General features: G+C 46.5%; 1 protein-coding gene across 4 annotated transcripts in view; it reads right to left on the bottom strand.

Annotated features, from left to right (window-relative positions):
- Positions 1-22,227, bottom strand: part of adamts9 (ADAM metallopeptidase with thrombospondin type 1 motif 9) — a 177,026-nt gene that overhangs the window by 147,719 nt on the left and 7,080 nt on the right. For all 4 annotated transcript variants that reach the window (XR_004414604.1, XM_033036660.1, XM_033036659.1 and 1 more), the window contains exon 3: positions 11,391-11,556. Coding sequence is in view for 3 of the 4 variants with exons in the window: in XM_033036660.1 (XP_032892551.1) it covers positions 11,391-11,556 (166 nt within the window). In the remaining variant the exon portion in view is untranslated. The remainder of the gene's footprint in view (positions 1-11,390; positions 11,557-22,227) is intronic.

The raw sequence follows: 22,227 nt of genomic DNA on the forward strand, positions 1-22,227 counted from the left end.
GTACAGATACAGGATAATGTGAATAATGGTTAGTGCAAGATAAAGTCCAGTAAAGTCCGATTAAAGATAGTCCAAGAGTCTCCAATGACCATTAAACTGATCTTAAAACAATGCACTTGGACAAGGTTTTTTCGCACATCTATAAAGTGCTTCTTGTATCTCTAAAGGCAAACCTACTAATCCTTGATTAATCCAGATGACAAAGTAATCACATTCAGTAATATCTTGGGAATAAGCCAATTTTAATGAAAATGACTGAAAACTTAGAACTCTTTTCTAATGAATTGTTCAGTTTCACAATGTCAGAAAGAGTCTTAATCCAATTTTAAAACAATTTTTTTGATGTACAGTGAAATATGAAAAAATGACCTAAACTGACTATTACTAATGAATGGCCGCAAACACATTCAAAATGCACTGCATCTAGTCCCTCGTCTTCCATAACGTCACAGAACTCATTCGTGAGTCCAAGGACGGACAAGCAGGTGACTGTCAAAGGCTAATGGGCCTGTCCCACTTAGGCGATTTTTTAGGCGACTGCCGGCGACCACGACAATGGAATTCACCAAAGTCAGCACTGGCGACAACCTACGTCACTCGGCGACAACCTACGACATCCTGGCAACAACCTACGACAGCACCCACGTCATTGGCGTCATACCCACAGTCGCCACTGTTGTCAAAGAAATGTCAACAAGTTCAAATCCAGCGGTGATCAGAAAGATGCTACCATTCTTTGGCGACTGAGGAGACTACTCACGGCCATACAGGCGACACCCCTGCGACCAGGTGGCCACAGCCTAGTCGCCTGAAGTCGCCCAAAAAAAATCGCCTGTGGGACAAGCCCATAAAGGGTAAAGCTTTAAGGAAAGGGGGCAAATTTTAAAGGAGATTTATTTATAGTTTAAAGTTTGGGGTGGCGCAGCGGTAGAGTTGCTGCCTTACATCACCAGAGGCCTGAATTTGATCCCGACTATGGGCGCTGTCTGTACGGACTTTGTACATCCTCCCCGTGACCACGTGGGTTTTCTCCGGGCGCTCCGGTTTCCTCCCACACTCCAAAGACGTACGGGCTTGTAGTGTAATTGTCTTTGGTAAAATTGTAAATCGTCCCGAGTGTGTGCAGGATAGGGCTAGTGTGCGGGGTGATCGCTGGTCAGCACGGGCTCGGTGGGCCGTGGGGCCTGTTTCTGTGCTCTATCTCTAAAGTCTAAAGAGATGTGCGGGGCAAGTTTCGATTTGACACAGAGGGTGATGAGTGCCTGGAACGGGCTGCCAGGGGTGGTGGTGGAGGCAGATACGATAGTGGTGTTAACTAATCTTTTAGATAGGCACATGGATCGGCAGGAAGTGGAGGGATATGTATCAGGTGCCGGCAGGTGAGATTAGTTTGTCTTGGTGTTTTGTTTGGCATGGATACTGTGGGTCCGAGGGCCTGTTCCAGTGCTGTTCCATGTACATGCTTTTGACTACTATTCTGCTCCTTGCATCTGGGCTAGTGGGGTGGAAGGGGTAGCTGGAGCCCCTAATACATGTGAAGGAATTATCTGCTGGTTCTCTGCCAAACTGCTCGCTGACTATCTGTGTGTTCTGGCCCAAGATGCTTCTTTTTTTTCAGTGGTAGATTTTCATCACTACTCATAAGATCATAAGTGACAGATGTATAATGAGGCCATTCGGCCCATCAAGTCTACTCCGCCATTCAATCATGGCTGATCTATCTCTCCCTCCTAACCCCATTCCCCTGCCTTCTCCCCATAACCCCTGACACCCGTACTAATCAAGAATCTATCTGTCTCTGCCTTAACAATAGCCACTGACTTTGCCTCCACAGCCATCTGTGGCAAAGAATTCCACAGATTCACCACCGACTAAAGAAATTCCTACTCATCTCCTTCCTAAAAGAACATCCTTTATTTTTGAGGCTATGACCTCCAGTCCTAGACTCTCGCACAAGTGAAAACATCCTCCACATCCACTCTATCCAAGCCTTTCATTATTTGGAAGTTTCAGTGAGGGGTCCCCTCTTCCTTTTAAACTCCAGTGAGTACAGGGCCTATAACAGCCCAAATATTAGCTATATTCATAGTTAAAGCCAATCAGGTGAAAATATGCCTTCTCCCCATATCCCCTGACTCTGCATTGATAATGCAGCCAATATCAAATATACTATTTCGTTTAGTTTAGAGATACTGTGTGGAAACAGGCCCTTCTGCCCACCGAGACCATACACACCAGTGAATGCCACACACTAGCACTATCCCACGCAATAGGGACAATTTAAATAACCTTAAGAACAGTCAAACAGACTTCTTTATTTATGGTCATGTTTATGGAAGCTTTTGAGGGATATGGGCCATAATCGGGCAAATGGAGCTAGTTTAGATGGATGAAGAACAGTCTCAATAGACAATAGGCGCTGGACTAGGCCGAAGGAAGATTGCTCCCGATGTTGGGGAAGTCCAGGACAAGGGGTCACAGCTTAAGGATAAGGGGGAAATCCTTTAAAACCGAGATGAGAAGAACTTTTTTCACACAGAGAGTGGTGAATCTCTGGAACTCCCTGCCACAGAGGGTAGTCGAGGCCAGTTCATTGGCTATATTTAAGAGGGAGTTAGATGTGGCCCTTGTGGCTAAGGGGATCAGAGGGTATGGAGAGAAGGCAGGTACGGGATACTGAGTTGGATGATCAGCCATGATCATATTGAATGGCGGTGCAGGCTCGAAGGGCCGAATGGCCTACTCCTGCACCTAATTTCTATGTTTCTATGTTTCTATTCAGCCCTTCGAGCTAGCACTGCCATTCAATGTGACATGGCTGATCATCCCCAATCAGTACCCCGTTCCTGCCTTCTCCCCATATCCCCTGACTCCGCTATCTTTAAGAGCCTTATCTAACTCTCTCTTGAAAGCATCCAGAGAACCAGCCTCCACCGCCCTCTGAGGCAGAGAATTCCACAGACTCACAACTCTCTGTGAGAAAAAGTGTTTCCTCATCTCCGTTCTAAATGCCTTACCCCTTATTCTTAAACTGTGGCCCGAAACGTCACCCATTCCTTCTCTCCATAGACGTTGCCTGTCCCGCTGAGTTACTCCAGCATTTTGTGTCTATCTTCAATTAAAACCAGCACCTGCAGTTCCTTCCGAACAGTTGGGTCTATTTCCGTGACATATGACTCGATTGACTCAGTGTTAATTCCTTTCATGAACGCTTATTTTTGTCCAACAGTAACTTTAAACGGTTTAAAACAGCAAATCTTCAATTCTACATATCTGGTAAACTGTAGAGTATTAACAACAGCACTGTTTCTGAAAACAGAAAACATTGCATTTTAGGACTATCTTTAAGAAAAGGCATTTTAAATTGATCAAGAACAGTAAAGTAGCTTTCTGCAGAATTGAATGAATGGGGCAATGTTTAGTTTAGTTTAGTCTTGTTAGAAACATAGAAACATAGAAAATAGGTGCAGGAGTAGGCCATTCGGCCCTTCGAGCCTGCACCGTCATTCAATGTGATCAGGGCTGATCATCCAACTCAGTATCCTGTACCTGCCTTCTCTCCATACCCCCTGATCCCTTTAGCCACAAGGGCCACATCTAACTCCCTCTTAAATATAGCCAATGAACTGGCCTCAACTACCTTCAGTGGCAGAGAATTCCAGAGATTCACCACTCTCTGTGTGAAAAATGTTTTCCTCATCTCGGTCCTAAAGGATTTCCCCCTTATCCTTAAACTGTGACCCCTTGTTCTGGACTTCCCCAACATCGGGAACAATCTTCCTGCATCTAGCCTGTCCAACCCCTTAAGAATTTTGTAAGTTTCTATAAGATCTTTGAAATTCTAGCGTGTACAAGCTGAGTCTATCCAGTCTTTCTTCATATGAACGTCCTGACATCCCAGGAATCAGTCTGGTGAACCTTCTCTGTACTCCCTCTACGGCAAGAATGTCTTTCCTGTTCAGAGATACAGCGCGGAAACAGGCCCTTCGGCCCACATACTCCGTGCCGATCAAGCGATTCCCGCACACCAATGCTATCTTACACAGACTAGGGACCATTTGACAATTTTACCAAGCCAATTAGCCTACAAACCTGTACGTCTTTGGTACATGGGAGGAAACCGGAGCACCCGGGGAAAACCCACGCGGCCATGGGGAGAACGTACAAACTCCGTACAGAAAGCACCCGCAGTCAGGCTCGAAGCCAGGTCTTTGGCGCTGTAAGGCAGCAACACTACCGCTGCGCCTTCGTGCCGCCAATTTGATAAGTAGTTGTGCATCGTAACGCATGAAAGCAATGTTCCAGACTACCGTGAAAGTGTAGATATTTACCCTTCATGATGTTCCCGATGTTGGGGGAGACCAGAGCCAGGGGCCACAGTTTAAGAATAAGGGGTAAGCCATTTAGAACGGAGACGAGGAAACACATCTTCTCACAGAGAGTGGTGAGTCTGTGGAATTCTCTGCCTCAGAGGGTGGTGGAGGCAGGTTCTCTGGATGCTGTCAAGAGAGAGCGAGATAGGGCTTAAAATTAACGGAGTCAGGGGATATGGGGAGAAGGCAGGAACGGGGTACTGATTGGGGATGATCAGCCATGATCACATTGAATGGCGGTGCTGGCTCGAAGGGCCAAATGGCCTACTTCTGCACCTATTGTCTATTGTCTATTGATATATTATAGTTTAAATGATAAAGACACAATATTCCTTGGAGCGCAGGTGGATGAAGGCCGATCTTATAGAGGTCTATCAAATCATGAGAGGAATATATAGGGTGAATGTACAGAGTCTTTCACCCAAGCAGGGAGATCTAGAACCACAGGACATAGATTTTAAATGATTAGGAAAGATATAAGAGGAGCCTGAGGGGCAAATGTTTCACTCAGAGGGGAGTGGATGTGTGGAATGTGCTGCTAAAGGAGGTAGTTGAAGCAGGTACTGTAACAATATTAAAATGACACGGACAGTTACATGCAGAGGAAAGACATGGATGGATATGGGCCAGATACAAGCAATATAAATGAAAACACGCAACAAAAAGTTTATCATTGTACCTCGGTACACCTGACAATAAACTAAACTAAAATGGGACTAGCTTAGATGGGGCATATTGGTCGGCATGGACGAGTTGGGCCGAAGGGCCTGTTTCCGTGCTGTATGACTCTACTACTCCTTGTTAACTAATCAAACTAGAAATGAGAACTTGAGCTGAAAAACAGATGCAGTCTAAACGTTCATCGATCGCTGATAGAAACATAGAAACTAGGTGCAGGAGGAGGCCATTCGGCCCTTCGAGCCAGCACCGCCATTCATTGTGATCATGGCTGATCGTCCCCTATCAATAACCCAATCTCCCACCATAAGCTCGAATTATGGTGGGTGATTGGAAAAACTCCTCGTTCCCCAAACATCTTATCCTGGTACAGGAATCGAGGAGGAGAGGACATAGGTTGAAGGTGAAGGGGTAAAGATTTAATAGGAATCTGAGGGGTAACTTTTTCACACAAAGGGTGGTGGGGGTATGGAACAAGCTGCCAGAGGAGGTAGTTGAGGCAGGGACTACCCCAACATTTCAGAAACAGTTAGACAGGTACATGGATAGGAAAGAAAGATATGGGCCAAATGCGGGCAGGTGGGACTAGTGTAGCTGAGGCATGTTGGTTGGCGGGGGCAAGTTGGGCCGAAGGGCCTGTTTCCATGCTGTATGACTGACTCTATTCTATCCATACGGATGTAATTGTCCAGCCTGTTGCAATTCCAGATAAACAGACCAACACAGCAAAAACTAATGAGATTAAACAACTAACCGTGGATTATATAATGGCAACCCTCACGCTATTAACATGCCAATGGAAAGTGAAATATTAGAGATGAATTATGAAAATCTATTGATGTGGGAAATTGCTTAAAATACCCCCATAAAAATGAAACTAGCGATCAGATTTGTAAAGAGAAAACTAGAAGACAGGGTAGAACCAAATATAATTCCATATCATTAAAGTGCAAATGTTCTCTGGTGAGGCACAGGGCTACTGCTCATGAGAGGTTTACCACGAAAGGGGCTAACCCACTTGGTCGACCTAATGGGGGAGTTTAGAAGAGTTTAGGAGTGTTTGAAAAAATGTCATGTTGAAGACCTCCTTCGACTATGTTGAAATCTAGCTTCGACAAGCTACGACTAGCTACGACTAACTTCGGGAAAATTGGACACTGAATAGTGGAGAGTGAAGACGACCTCCTTCGATCTCCTTCGACCTCCCTTCGACTATGATGAAGACTGTCTACGACTACCCTCGATTACCTACGACTAACATGCCGACCAACTACGACTAAACCTACGAGTAAAAAAAGTATCGATTTTTTCCATGGCGACCTTTTTTTACTCGCGGGCATTTTTCAACATGTTGAAAAACACGCCGCAACCTAGCTGAGGCCTCGAGTACACGTGGACTACTCTCGAGCATGAAGGAGAGTTACGAAGACCTCCTACGACCTTGTGTCGATCATGCTGCGAGTATGAGTCGAGGGCAAACTCGCCAGAACTCACGGATTAGGTCGCCCAAGTGGGACAGCCCCTTAACTTTTATTAAGTCTTTGGCAGGATCAAGTTTGGTAAATACCTTGCTGTACCTTGTGCCCACGTTTACTATGAGATTTAAGGGCCTGTCCAACTTGACGATTTTTTTCGGCAACTGCCGGCGACATATCAGGGTCGCAAAAGATTTTAAACATTTCTAAATCCAGCGGCGACAACAAAAATGTTGCGACACTTGAAAAAAACACAGCGGGTCAATACGTCATCACGCCGCGTCACGCCACCGCCAACGCCGCATCACACCGTGAATTTTTTGGTGACATGATACATCAGTCAATGATGCCGGCAGTCGCCGAAAAAATCGGCGTGGGACAGGCCCTTTAGGATTAGATTGCTAAACTGGGCAGCCGCGTGGCTCAGCGGTAGAATTAATGCCTTACAGTGCCAGACACCCAGATTTAATCCTTACTAATGGTGCTATCTGTACGGAGTTTGTACTGTACGGTCTCCCCGTGACCTGCGTGGCTTTTCCCTGGGTGCTCCGGTTTCCTCACGCACTCCAAAGACGTACAGGTTTGTAGGTAAGGTGGTCAAAATGGCTTTTGGCAGTTTGGCCTTCGTCAGTCAGTGCATTGAGTATAGAAGTTGGGAGGTCATGTTGCAGTTGTATAAGATGTTGGTGAGACCGCATTTAGAATATTGTGTTTAGTTCTGGACACCATGTTATAGGAAAGATATTGTCAAGCTTGAAAGGGTTCAGAAAGGATTTACGAGGATGTTGCCAGGACTAGAGGGTGTGAGCTATAGGGAGAGGTTGAGTAGGCTGGGTCTCTATTCCATGGAGCGCAGGAGGATGAGGGGAGATCTTATAGAGGTGTACAAAATCATAAGAGGAATAGATCGTGTAGATGCACAGAGTCTCTTGTCCAGAGTAGGGGAAACGAGGACCAGAGGACATAAGTTCAAGGTGAAGGAGAAAATATTTAATAGAAATCTGAGGGGTAACTTTTTCACACAGAGGGTGGTGGGTGTATGGAACGAGCTGCCAGAGGAGGTAGTTGAGGCAGGGACTATCCCATCGTTTATGAAACAGTTATACAGGTACATGGATAGGGCAGGTTTGGAGGGATATGGACCAAGCGCAGGCAAGTGGGACTAGTGTAGCTGGGACATTGTTGGGCGGTGTGGGCCTGTTTCCATTTTGTGTCACTCCATGACTCGGCTTTGCTAAAAATTGTAAATTGTCCCTAGTGTGTAGGATAACGCTAGTGGGGTGATCGTTGGTTGGCGTGGACTCGGTGGGCCGGAAGGCCTGTTCCCGCGCAGTACCTCTAGAGTCTAAAGACCAAGCCTTCCGAAACATCTAAAGAAGGCTATGAAACATTACCACATGAAGTAAAGCTGGTGATTATCCCAGCAGCAGCTTCATGGGGGATAAGGAATCATCAGAAAACAGGTGGTAGCAACTATTTTGGTCTTCACTGGAAAGATGCAATGAGCTCTCAACAAGATAGGAAAATGCTGAACGTTCCTGCCAAATTACTCCAGTATGAATCTGACATCATCATACACATGCCCAACAGTATCCTGGTTAAGTCATTCCCTGAGTACTACATTAATATCTAGTCATCAGTCACAAGGCTGAATCCAGACCTTGCATTGGTTAAAGATTCTCCCCTCCCATCAGGCAAAAGGTATAGAAGTGTGTAAAATGCACACCTCCAGATTCAGTGTTTAAGAAAGAACTGCAGAAGCTGAAAAAAGGTAGACATAAATGCTGGAGAAACTCAGCAGGTGAGGCAGCATCTATGGAGCGAAGGAATAGGCGACGTTTTGGGTCGAGATCCTTGCATTCTCAAACCAACTTTTCAATTAGGCAAGGCAACTTTTGCATTCACAAATCAACTTTTCAATTAGGCAAGGCATTCTCAAATCAACTTTTCAATTAGGCAAGGCATTCTCAAATCTCCTTTTCAATTAGGCAAGGCAACTTTTGCATTTTCAAATCAACTTTTCAATTAGGCAAGGCAACTTTAGCATTCTCAAACCAAAACACACTTTTAGCAAGCATATTCAAACCACATTAAGGGCACTCACAGTTTAGTAGACATGTGTTCAGTGTTATTCACAGCTCAGACTGAGAGACATGACCCTCTCGCTGTCCCATCTTGCAGAGACTGACTGAGGCACTCAACACTTCCGGGTTTTATATTCCCTCCGGAAGGGGTGTGGCCTTCGGGAGAGAGAATCTCAACATTTTTTAAACACTAATAACTTTTTTATTTTTAATTGATGGGAAAAATCCTCTTGTCCTGCGCAGCGGAGGGGGACTCTGAGTAAGATGGCCAAAAATCACAGCCATAAGTGGCAGCATTTTTTCTAAAATCTATATACAGAACAACAGGAAGTGGTCAAGTTCAGACTTTTAGTAATATAGATCCAGGAGAGTGAGTGAGAGTGTGTGTGTGTGTGTGTGTGTGTGTGTGTGTGTGTGTGTGTGTGTGTGTGTGTGTGTGTGTGTGTGTGTGTGTGTGTGTGAGAGAGAGAGAGTGTGTGAGCGTGTGTGTGAGACTGTGTGAGTGTGTGCATGCATGTGTGTGTGTGTGAGTGTGTGAGAGTGTTTGCGTGCCTGGACGCTGTTGAATAATCTGCTGCTTGTAGTTTTGCCCCAGTTTTTAGTTTGCACTCTTTGCTCAACCTAACTCTACTATTTAATCGTCTAAGCCTACATATATTATGCCTTTATTTTCTTATTTTGTCGAAAAAGAAAAACAAATCAAATGGTATTGTCAGCAGGTTGCCACCCGTGCATTTAAACACAATAAATTATCAGCAGTGAATTACATTGCACAAATGTTGAGTCCTGCCCGTTTACCTCATTGCTTGAACAGCGCTCTGACTGCTGAGCATGGGAGTAGAGTGACACGTTAATAAAACATTGGCCCTGATCCAAAAGTTGTTGATCCTCCCTCTCAGGAGAATGATAATTAACTTCCCACTACACACACTGTAAGCACCATGTACTTCCATTGATGTCCGCTCTGTGACAAACACTGATGTTAGGGTAGCAATGTCGAATCCACCATTTACATCATAATTATTACAAAGCGGATGTATTTATCACAGCTTAATAGCCGAGCAAATTCCTGCCAGTCAACAGTGTTCTATGTACATCAATGCAGGCAGATTTACCACCCAAAGGTAAAAAAAAAAGTACAGTAGATTTTACATTACTTAACCATGTGTTTTCCAGCTACTTTTGATGAAATGTGTAAGAAGGAACCTCAGAAGCTGGAGTTAACCCGAAGATAGACACAGAAAGCTGGAGTAGCTCAGCGGGTCGGACACCATCTCTGAAGGATAGGAATAGGTGACGTTTCGGGTCGAGACCTTTCTTCACACCATCTTCTGAAGAATGGTCTCGACCTGAAACGTCACCTACTCCCTTTCTCCAGAGATGCTGCCAGACCCGCTGAGTTACTCCACCTTTCTGTGTCTAAAGGGCCTGATCGACTTGGGCGTCATTTGCGCGTAATTTACACGATATCATTTAGGGTCACGACGCACGAGTCGTGCCGTGCACGTGATGCGCGCATGGTGCGCATTACGCTCGCATGGTGCATGTTGACGTAGGCAGTGATGCTCGGTCGCGCGCGGCGCCCCAGGATTTTGGAATGTACAACATTTTTGCGCTCCATCTGCGTGACGTGCAAATGACTCCCAAGTGGGACAGCCCCTTAACCTTCGGGGAAACTTCCAAAAACAACAAAAAATAATAATGTTAAATAAATATATTTGCTCTTAATTTCAATCAAATATCTTCAAAGTTAAAACAAACAACATTGTTTTTCTTCAGCAACTTGAACTTTTATCCAATAAAAATTGGTCATTTAAATTAAAATATTAGATCCCTTTAAACATTAAACAACCATTGAGGAAATTGCACAAAAAGCTTACATTTGAACAATTATGGAAAGTTCACAAAATATTATCTCTATGATTTATGATAGGAAAACAATACTGTTCATTCTAACCCAACTTAAAAACAACTTAAACATCGCCATAAAACATAATACCTTCTACATTCAAGAATTAGAATAGTCTTTCAACATTCCAGAAATGAAAAATCATCAAAATTGCAACTATTTGTTATATGTTCATACGTGATAGGAGCAGAATTAGGCCATTCGGCCCATCAAGTCTACTCCGCCATTCAATCATAGCTGATCTATCTTTCCCTCCTAACCCCATTCTCCTGCCTTCTCCCCATAACACCTGATGGCCCGTACTAATCTATCTATCACTGCCTTAAAAATACTCATTGGTGGCCTCAACAGCTTCTGTGGCAAAGAATTCCACAGATTCACCGCCCTCTGAGGAAAGATACGATTGTTCTCAGGTACCAACTATGATTTTCACTTACAAATCTTCTTCAACCATATTATGCAGGTGTGATTTTCATTCCAAAAAATAATTAGGCAATGAAAATACCTTCCATTGCCTGCCTCATTTTCCATGACCTTCCGTTAACACCAGGCGGTCATTACTGTGTGGGAAGGAACAGCAGATGCTGGCTTAAACCAAAAATAGACACAAAATGCTGGAGTAACTCAGCGCGACAGGCAGCATCCCTGGAGAGAAGGAATGGGCGACGCTTCGGGTCGGCTCTGAAGAAGGGTCTCGACCCGAAACGTCACCGATTCCTTTTTCTCCAGAAACGCTGCCTGACCCGCTGAGTTACTCCAGCATTTTGTGTCGAGGCCATTATTACAGTTTTATATCCCTCGTTCTCCCTCCTACGGTTTGGTACAACAACTATGCTGCCGTTAAAATTCGCAGCGAAGGTTTAAAACTTACCTGAGTTGCCACAAACGTCAGTGACTTCCCTTGCCTCTTTGTTCTTGAATGCCTCGTGTTTGTACACAATATGAGGCTTATTATGCTCTTCGTCATATTCTTCGCCATCCGGCAGGACAAGAGGTTCGACAAAGTACTCCCCATCGTGTGACTTGAAGGTGCCAAGCTAGAAAGAAACATAGTCAAGAAAATATTTAAAGCGCTGGTAAATCTACTGCGGCACTGCTTGCAGCGAGTCTAATGTATGCAGTTCAACAAGGATGGGAATGCTAAACCATGAATTAATCTCCTGGAGAAAAAAAAAATTAAGCTGCAAGCCTTCAGGACAAGAAGGCCACTTTCTGTTAAACCCAAGTGTTTAATTAGTTTCCAGGCTCTGGATCAGAGGCCCGACATGGTCGGTAAAGTCACAGGGAGGTCATAGATTTTCTAAAATAATGTTTGACAGAAACAGAGTGCAAATTGGACGTGTCAGAGAGTCGTAGAGTCACACAGGCCGAAGAGGAAACTAAGCCCTTCGGCCCGACTGGCCCATGCCGACCAACATGTCCCATCCACACTGGTCCCACCTGCCTGCATTTGGCCCATAATCCCTCTAAACCTGTCCTATCCATGTGACTGCGATAGTACCTGCCTCAACTACCTTCTCCGGCAGCTCATTCCATACACCTATAGGAATATAATATTGTTAAACGGGTTAAGAGGGCAGAGAAGGTTTACGAGGATGTTACCAGGACTTAGTTTAGAGATACAGCGCGTAAACAGGCCCTTCGGCCCACCGGGTCCGCGCCGACCAGCGATCCCTGCACATTAACTATCCAACACCCACTAGGGACAATTGTTACATCTACCGAGCCAATTAGCCCACAGGCCTGTACGTCTTTGGATTGTGGGAGGAAAGCGAAGATCTTGGAGAAAACCCACGCAGGTCACGGAGGGGAAGGTTCAAACTCCGCATCGACAGCACCCATAGTCGGGATCGAACCCGCGTCTCCGGCGCTGCATTCGCTGTAAGGCAGCAACTCTACCGCTGCACCACCGTGCCGCCCACGCGGTTGATACCTTAGCAAAGTGACTTAATATATACACTTTTAACTACAATTGGATGTGACACAACCACTACCCCCACAGTACATTCAGTTTGTCAGGTGTTGTGTCCAGATCACTTAAGCTTAGTTGGTGAAAATAAACACCTCGGCCTCTACATTTCTCTGGTTGGTCACGTTTTAAACCACTAACACGCAGTTACTGACGATCACACATGGTCACAGCACAGAAGGTAATTTCTCCATTGAATCTGCCCTGGCTCCATTTTTAAGTGTATTCCAACTATTCAAAGTGTATTCTATCGCCAGCCGTCTTGACGATGTCTTGCCGCTGGATCCAGATAGGCCGGGAGGAGAGAGCGAGGCTGACGATTTGTGCAACTCTCCCTGACTTTAATCCAAGTCAACGCGCAAGTCATGACTTCAGGGCCCATACTGCCCAACCGAGTGAAGCAGGATCACCATGGGAGCGTGTGCAATTGGGAGGAAGTCCCAGCACCCGCCCAGCCGTGCCCCGTGTGCGGGCGAGCCTTTCCGGGCCCGGATCGGTCTCACCATTCACCTCCGGACCCACAAACAAAAACACACTGAAGTCATGGTGTTCTTCGACTATGAAGGACAAACAACACCAACAACTCTAACTACACGAGTCCCACATGTAACAGGGATGTCGAGTAACCTCCGAGTGCATCAAGACATGCAGGTTGAAACAAAATTGTTTAGTTTAGTTTAGAGATACAGTGCGGACACAGGCCCTTCGGCCCACCGAGCCCGCGACGGCCAGCGATCTCCCGCACACCAACACTATCCTACACAAACTCGCATACGCACACTAGGGACACTTCTGTGTTGCACTTACACCAAGCCAATTAACCTACAAACTTGTACGTCTTTGGAGCGTGGGTGGAAACCAGAGATCTTGGACAAAACCCACCCAGGTCACGGGGAGAAACGTGCAAACTCTGTACAGACAGCACCCGTGGTCAGGATCAAACCTGGGTCTCTGGCGCTGTGAGGCAGCAACTCTACCGCTGCGCCACTGTGTTGCTCTATTTGTGTTTATTTATTTACGAATATTCATCTAAGTTTTGTGAGGGCGGCACAGTGGGGCAGCTGGTGGAGTTGCTGCCTCACAGCGCCCAATACCCGGGTTCAATCCTGACCTCGGGTGCTGTCTGTGTGGAGTTTGTATGCTCTCCCTGTGACCGCGTGGGTTTCCTCCGGGTGCTCAGGTTTCCTCCCATATCCCAAAGGCGTGCAGGTTTGTAGGTTAATTCGCCTATGCAAATTGCTCCTAGTGTGCAGGCAGCGGATGAGAAAGTGGGATAAGATAGAACTAGTGTGAACGAGTGATCGATGGTCGGCGTGGACTTGGTGGGTTGATGGGCTTTTTGCATGCTGTATCTTTGAATGAAAGAATCAATCAATCAATCAATATTTGGAGGGCCCCGACTCGAAACGTCACCCATTCTTGTACTCCAGGGATGCTGTCAGACCCGCTGAGTTACTCCAGCACTTTGTGTCCATCTTTGGATCAAAGGTGTGATGCAGTGTGCAAACAAGTGTTTCTGCTGGAACTCAAACTGTTCCTTGGTGTCTCGGTCACTGGCATTGAGCGTTGCTAGATAGCCCCCAAGTGTGCAGGGAGTGGATGAGAAAGGGGGATAATATAGAACTAGTCTGATTGATGGTCAGTATGGACTCAGTGGGCCGAAGGGCCTGTTTCCACGCTGTATCTCTAAAGTCTAAAGTGAAGTTTAAAATGCAATCTAGCTATCCAATCTCCAATCAACTATCCAATCAAACTAATGGGCCTGTCCCAAATTAGGCTATTTTTAGGCGACTGTCATAGTCGCAGCAGGTCGCCAAAAAAACGTCGACTGGACCCCCCTTCGACATAAAATTTGAAATAGAATCATTACTTTAACAACAACAAAAAAACGAAGTCAGCACCGGCGACAACCTACGTTAACCCGGCGACAACCTACGTTAACCTGGCGACAACCTACGTTAACCCGGCGACAACCTACGTTAACCTGGCGACAACCTACGTTAACCAGGCGACAACTTACGACAGCATCTACATCAGGAGAAGTCATGCTATGCTCATTGGCGTCAAACCCACTGTCTCCGAAAATGTTTCAACATGTTGAAAATCCAGTGGCGACCAGAAAGACTCTTTGGGCGACTGAGGGGACAACTCACGACCATACAGGCAACACCCCAGCGACAGCTTAATCGCCTGTAGTCGCCTAAAAAATAGCCTAAGTGGGGCAGGCCCCTTAAGCAATCTCCCCTCAACCACTGCCATTCCAGAGAAAACAATCCAAGTCTGTCCAACCTTTACTTAGAAACATAGAAACATAGAAAATAGGTGCAGGAGTAGGCCATTCGGCCCTTCGGGCAATATGATCATGGCTGATCATCCAACTCAGTATCCTATACCTGCCTTCTCTCCATACCCCCTGATCCCTTTAGCCACAAGCGCCACATCTAACTCCCTCTTAAATATAGCCAATGAACTGGCCTCAACTACCTTCTGTGGCAGAGAATTCCAGAGATTCACCACTCTTATATCTAATATCCTCTAACCCAGGCATTATTCTGGTCTACCTCTTCTGCATGTTCTACACACAATACTCCAAATGCAACTGAACCAAAGTCCGACATAGTTCTACATAGTCCAAAAGGAAACTATTGTATTATTGCCACCACATCACAGTCAGACGTGATTATTTGTGAACACTGTTTAGCTCAGCTTTAGTCTTGACGTGCATGCAATTTAGATCTATCTTTGTCATCCTTGCAGCCTCTTCCAGTCTGCATTCATCTGCATCATCAGTACCCCACAATCCAACTCCCACCTGTGCTTTAAAGAAGAGGTGCTCACGCCGTGACTGTTCCTCCACTGAAAGATCCTCGTCTTACAAAGGGAGAAGATTATAAAGCAGGAGCCTCCTCCATTATTCAATAAGACTTATTCAATGAACCTTAGCCTGAACGCCACATTCCATCCTGTTCCCCACTCACCCTGGTTCCCCAAAGAACCAAAATTCGGTTCCGATTCACTTTCAATGATTCAACATCCAAAGCACTTGGAGTACAGAACTTCAAAGAGTCATTATCCACCAAAGATTCCAAATCCCTATCATCCCCATCTTCAATGTAGCTTGGTTTAGAGATACAGCATGGAAACAAGCCCTTTGGCTGACCAAGTCCAGGCCAACTAGGTTGTACACTAGTTTTATCCTACACAATAGGGACAATTAGCTTATGAAACTGCACGTCTTTGGAGTGTGGTTGGAAACCAGAGCACCTGGGAAAAATGCACGCGGTCACAGGGAGAACGTACAAACTCCATACAGGCAGCACCCATAATCTGTATCGAACCCGGTATCTGGTGCTGTGAGGCAGCAACTCTACCGCTGCGCCACTGTGCCACCCATTGGGGTCTCATTATTTAACAATTTCTAAATTCTCCCACGAGGGGAAACAAACTCTGAGAATCTATCGGCATAAGCTACCTACGAATTTTAAACGTTTCAAAAAGGTGACTTTTCATTTTTCATTTCTGCATTCATTCATTTTTCTAAACTCAAATGAATACAGGCCAAACATGTTCAAGGAAAGACATTCTTGCTATTGAGGGAGTGTAGCGTAGGTTTACAAGGTTAATTCCCAGGATGGCGAGACTGTCAGTTGAGAGAATGGAGCAGCTGGGCTTGTACACTCTGGAGTTTAGAAGGATGAGAGGGTATCTCATTGAAACATATAAGATCGTTAAGGGTTTGGACACGCTAGAGGAAACATGTTCCCGATGTTGGGGGAGTCCAGAACCAGGGGCCACAGTTTAAGAATAAGGGGTAAGCCATTTTGAACGTAGACGAGGAAACACTTTTTTTCACAGAGAGTTGTGAGTCTGTGGAATTCTCTGCCTCAGAGGGCAGTGGAGGCAGGTTCTCTGGATACTTTCAAAGGAGACCGAGATAGGGCTCTTAAAAATAGTGGAGTCAGGGGATATGGGGAGAAGACAGGAACGGGGTACTGATTGGGGATGATCAGCCATGATCACATTGAATGGCGGTGCTGGCTCGAAGGGCCGAATAGCCTACTCCTGCACCTATTGTCTATTGTCTATTGTTAACCACTTCATACTACCAATCAACCTTTGTAAATATACTCTGGTTTCAAAGCTGCCTCTCCTCGACCAAAGTGCATTTTCACACTTCTGTACCTCATGCCTGACGGGAGAGGGGAGAAGTGGGAGTGACCAGGGGTGAGACTTGTCCTTGATTATGCTGGCAGATTGTGAATCCTAAACAGCAGCAGAAATGTATTCCATCACAACTTAGATCCTCAAAGCACGGCAAACTCTCTATGATTGTAATTGGTTCAGGAGATCAACACTGGTTCAGCGCAGAGTGTCAAAGAGAATGCGGGGAGCGAAACTGAGTGGAACTAAAGATTAGGTGACCACCTGGTCCAGGTGAAGCATGTGTGCTGAACACCAACATCAGCTTACAGTAGGTAGAACCCAGCAATGCAACAATCAATCAATTTGATTGATCAATCAATCCAACAATCAATTTAGTGGGCGGCAGAGTTGCTGCCTCACAGCGCCAGAGACCCGGGTCCGATCCTGACCACGGGCGCTGTCTATACGGGATTTGTACGTTCTCCTGGTGGGTTTTCTCCGGGTGCTCCGGTTTCCTCCCACACTCCAAAAAGTGCAGGTTTGTAGGTTAAATGGCTTTGGGTAAAATTGTAAATTGTCCCTAGTGTGTGTAGGATAGTGTGAGTGTGCGGGGATCGCTGGCCCTTCGGTAAGGGCCTGTTACCGGGCTGTATCTCTAAACTAAACAAAAAAAACCAATCGATCATATTAAAACGCTGCTACCCTCCCATGTGTAAATGTAATGAAGGCAGACATTTGAATACCAAATGGGAGAAGGTTTAATGATGAATGATCCCAACAATCCCACAATCAAACAATCAGATGACAAGTCTGCAACCCTGCCATGTCTAAAGGTGCTGGTGAGGTGATGGACAATTGAACAGTAAATGGGACAAGGATGAATGATGGATGATCTGTCTTTGTTTCCTCGTGAGATCTCCAGCTACAGGAACCAGTCTTCAATCAAGTTGCTTGCGTCCATGTGCTCTGCAGCTGTTAGCAAAGTCCAGGCGCAGCGGAAGAGCTGCTGCTCCAGAGACCTGGGTTCGATCCTGACTACGGGTGCTGACTGTACGGAGTTTGTACCTTCTCTCCGTGACCTGCGTGGGTTTTCTCCGGGTGCTCCGGTTTCCTCCCACATTGCAAAGACATACCTACAGGTTTGTAGGTTAATTGGCTTTGGTAAAGATTGTAAATTGTCCCTAGTGGGATAGTCCTAGTGTGCGGGGATTGCTGGTCAGTGCGGACCTGGTGGGCAGGAGAGCCTGTTTCTGTGCTGTGCCTCCAAACTACAAGTAAGACCATGGGATTAAACAACATCCAGGCTCTGGTGCAGAAGATGGGTGTTTAAGGTTTATTATTGGTCCATGTACTAGGTACAGTGGAAAGCTTTGCTTTGCACGCTATCCAGGCACTGGCCCATCATATCCTCATCCAAAGAGCGTTCCTGAGCTACTTTTTTAGCTTACTTTAGAGATACAGCGCGGAAACAGGCCCTTCAACCCACCGGGTCCGCGCCGACCAGCGATCCCCGCACATTAACACTATCCTACACACACCAGGGACAATTTTTACATTTGCCAAGCCAATTAACCTACAAACCTGTACGTCTTTGGAGTGTGGGAGGAAACCGAATTTCTCGGAGAAAACCCACGCAGGTCACGGGGAGAACGTACAAACTCCGTACAGGCGTCACCCGTAGTCAGGATCGAACCCGGGTCTCCGGCGCTGCATTCGCTGTAAGGCAGCAACTCTACCGCTGCGCCACCGTGCCGTCTCTCTACCTCATTGGAGACCCTCGCACTATCTTCAATCGGACTTAATCTTTCACGAAACATTATCCCCTTTATCCTGTATCCTGTGGACGGCTCGATTGTAATCACGTATTGTCTTTCCGCTAACTGGACAGCACGCAACAAAAGCTGTTCACTGTAACTGGGTACACGTGACAATAAACTAAACCACAGTATCTAAATAGATCATACGTACATACATAGATACAGTCGGTTCAAACACATGTTCAACACTTGGAGCAAAGGGGATGATGCAGACTACAGAATATAGTTCTCATCAATGTAGGGCATCAGTTCCATAGAGAACATGTGATGTCCTTGTTGTTCCAGTACAGCTACGTCACCATCAATCATTTGAATATGTGAATAATTGTGCTGCATGTAGCACGTGCCTTAAAACCACCTCCATCGTGCCAGTGCCAAAACACTCCACTGCGGCAAGCCTCAACGACTTCCGCCCAGTTGCACTTACCCCCATCATCACCAAGTGCTTCGAGAGGCTGGTCCTGGCACACCTCAAAAGCTGCCTACCCCCCACACTGGATCCCTATCAGTTTGCCTACTGCAAGAACAGGAGTACGGAGGATGCCATCTCAACGGCACTTCACTCCGCCCTCTCCCACCTCGACAACAGAGATACTTACGTAAGAATGCTGTTCATCGATTACAGCTCAGCATTCAACACCATTATACCTGTACCATCAAAACTGATCACCAAACTCGGTAACCTGGACATCGACCCCTCCCTCTGCAACTGGATACTGGACTTTCTAACCAACAGACCCCAGTCTGTTAGGTTAGACAAGCACACCTCTTCAACCCTCACCCTGAACACCGGCGTTCCACAGGGCTGTGTGCTGAGCCCCCTCCTCTACTCCCTCTTCACCTATGACTGCACACCTGTACATGGTACTAACACCATCATCAAGTATGCAGATGATACAACGGTGATTGGCCTCATCAGCAACAACGATGAGTCGGCCTACAGGGAGGAGGTCCAGCACTTAGCAGCATGGTGCGCTGACAACAACCTGGCCCTTAACTCCAAGAAGACCAAGGAGCTCATTGTAGACTTCAGGAAGTCCAGGGGCGGCACGCACACCCCCATCCACATTAACGGGACGGAGGTGGAACGTGTTTCTAGCTTCAGGTTCCTGGGAGTCAACATCTCCGATGACCTCTCTTGGACCCACAATACCTCAACTCTGATCAAGAAGGCTCACCAGCGTCTCTTCTTCCTGAGGAGACTGAAGAAGGTCCATCTGTCTCCTCAGATCCTGGTGAACTTCTACCGCTGCACCATCGAGAGCATCCTTACCAACTGCATCACAGTATGGTATGGCAACTGCTCTGTCTCCGACCGGAAGGCATTGCAGAGGGTGGTGAAAATTGCCCAACGCATCACCGGTTCCTCGCTCCCCTCCATTGAGTCTGTCCAAAGCAAGCGTTGTCTGCGGAGGGCGCTCAGCATCGCCAAGGACTGCTCTCACCCCAACCATGGACTGTTTACCCTCCTACCATCCGGGAGGCGCTACAGGTCTCTCCGTTGCCGAACCAGCAGGTCCAGGAACAGCTTCTTCCCGGCGGCTGTCACTCTACTCAGCAACGTACCTCGGTGACTGCCAATCACCCCCCCCCCCCCCCCCCGGACACTTATTATTATTTATTCAAATCATTTGCTATGTTGCTCTTCCAGGGAGATGCTAAATGCATTTCGTTGTCTCTGTACTGTACACTGACAATGACAATTAAAATTGAATCTGAATCTTTAAGAATAAGGAGTAAGCCATTTAGAACGGAGACGAGGAAACACTTTGTCTCACAGAGAGTGGTGAGTCTGTGGAATTCTCTGCCCCAGAGGGCGGTGGAGGCCGGTTCTCTGGATGCTTTCAAGAGAGAGCTAGATAGGGCTCTTAAAGATACCAGAGTCAGGGGATATGGGGAGAAGGCAGGAACGGGGTACTGATTGGGGATGATCAGCCATGATCACATTAAATGGCAATGCTGGCTCGAAGGGCCGAGTGGCCTACTCCTGCGCCTATTGTCTATTGTCTAATCCAACTGCACGGTGGCGCAGCAGTAGAGTTGCTGCCTCACGGCGCCAGAGACCCAGGTTCTATCCCGACTATGGATGCTGCGTGTACGGAGATTGCCCGTTCTCCCCCGTGACCTGCGTGGGTTTTCACCGGGAGCTCCGGCTTCCCCCCGCACTCCAAAGACGTACGGGTTTGCAGGTTAATTGGCTGCGGTAAAATTGTGAGACTGGCCCTGGTGTGTGGGCTAGAGTTCGTGCGCGGGGATTGCTGGTCGGCGCGGACTCGGTGGGTCGAAGGGCCAGTTTCTGCGCTGGATCGCTAAACTAAACTCATTACTATCCCATCAGTTCACTCTCACTCATCATCAACAAAGCCATGGGAGATGTGGTCAACAGTGCTAGCAGGCAACACTCAAGCCAGCAGTAACCCACACACCAAGGAACAGTTTGTGACCCACCAGGAACACATGGTCCCATTACAATTATAACACAAAGTACATATGCTATAACACCAGGATAAGCGTTGAACTAAGAAAACCAAGCCCAAAGCCAAAGCACAATCTAACTGAATATACCAACTTATGCTTAGGACGACAACTAATGGGCCTGTCCCACTTATGCGATTTTTTGGGCAACTATAGCCGACTGCCGCAAGATTTACAACATGTTAAAAATTGTTTGGCGAGTGTGGCGACAATCCTTGCTGTCGTAGGTTGTCGCCAGGTGTCGTAGGTGAATTCCATTAAAACTAGTCCCAGGCAGTCGCCTAAAGAGTCGCCTAAGTGGGACAGGCCCATCACTCTATATGCAATAAACAGCTTCCTACATGTTAACAAGCTCATTTAAAATAAACAACTGATGGTGTAGATGCCAGTATGTCATTGGGGTTATCAAGTGGGCACCTCCCTTCACTGGTGTTTCATTGAGTTGGGCCCACCACACAATCGGGGAGGCTCAACAATTAGTTCTGGTGTCCCATCAATACCTGCTGTCACCACCAATGCATAAAAACATAGACAATAGGTGCAGGAGGAGGCCATTCGGCCCTTCGAGCCAGCACCACCATTCAATATGATCATGGCTGGTCATCCAAAATCAGTACCCCGTTCCTGCTTTCTCCCCATATCCATTGATTCCATTAGCCCGAAGACCTATATCTATCTAACTCTCTCTTGAATACATCAAGAGATGCATGCTACCAGTATCTACTGCCGCCAATTAACTCATTCTAACAGATGCTAAACACCTGCATCCTATCTTCCCCTTATCCTAGGCAATCATTAAACTCGTAACACCACAAATACACTGACACAGACCACACTTACAAAGAAACACACTACCGCATGTTATACATTTTCACACTATAATCACAGTTTTGATCCGAACATTGATTGAAAGACAGAGCATGGAAACAGGCTCTTCGGCCCATCGTGTCCACACTATCGCCAGCAAATTCCGATCAAGGATAGTCTCACAAGGGCCTGTCCCACTTGCCGATTTTTTCGGCGACTACCGGCATCATTGACTGAAAAGTTTGCGGCGTGATGACGTATTAACGGGCGGAGTTTTTTCAAGTGTCGCAACATTTTTTTCGTCACCGATGGATTTTGAAACGCTCAAAATCTTTTTACGACCCTGATCTGAAGCCGTCAGTCGCTGAAAAACATCGCCAAGTGGGACAGGCCCTTCAGCGTCACCAAAGAAGTAGATAGTAGTGCAGCACTACTCTCTGGTTGTGGTAGGATGATTCAGTTGCCTGATAACAGCTGGGAAGAAACTGGTCCGAGAA

Source organism: Amblyraja radiata, chromosome 18, assembly GCF_010909765.2.
Source record: "Amblyraja radiata isolate CabotCenter1 chromosome 18, sAmbRad1.1.pri, whole genome shotgun sequence".
Taxonomy (NCBI): domain Eukaryota; kingdom Metazoa; phylum Chordata; class Chondrichthyes; order Rajiformes; family Rajidae; genus Amblyraja; species Amblyraja radiata.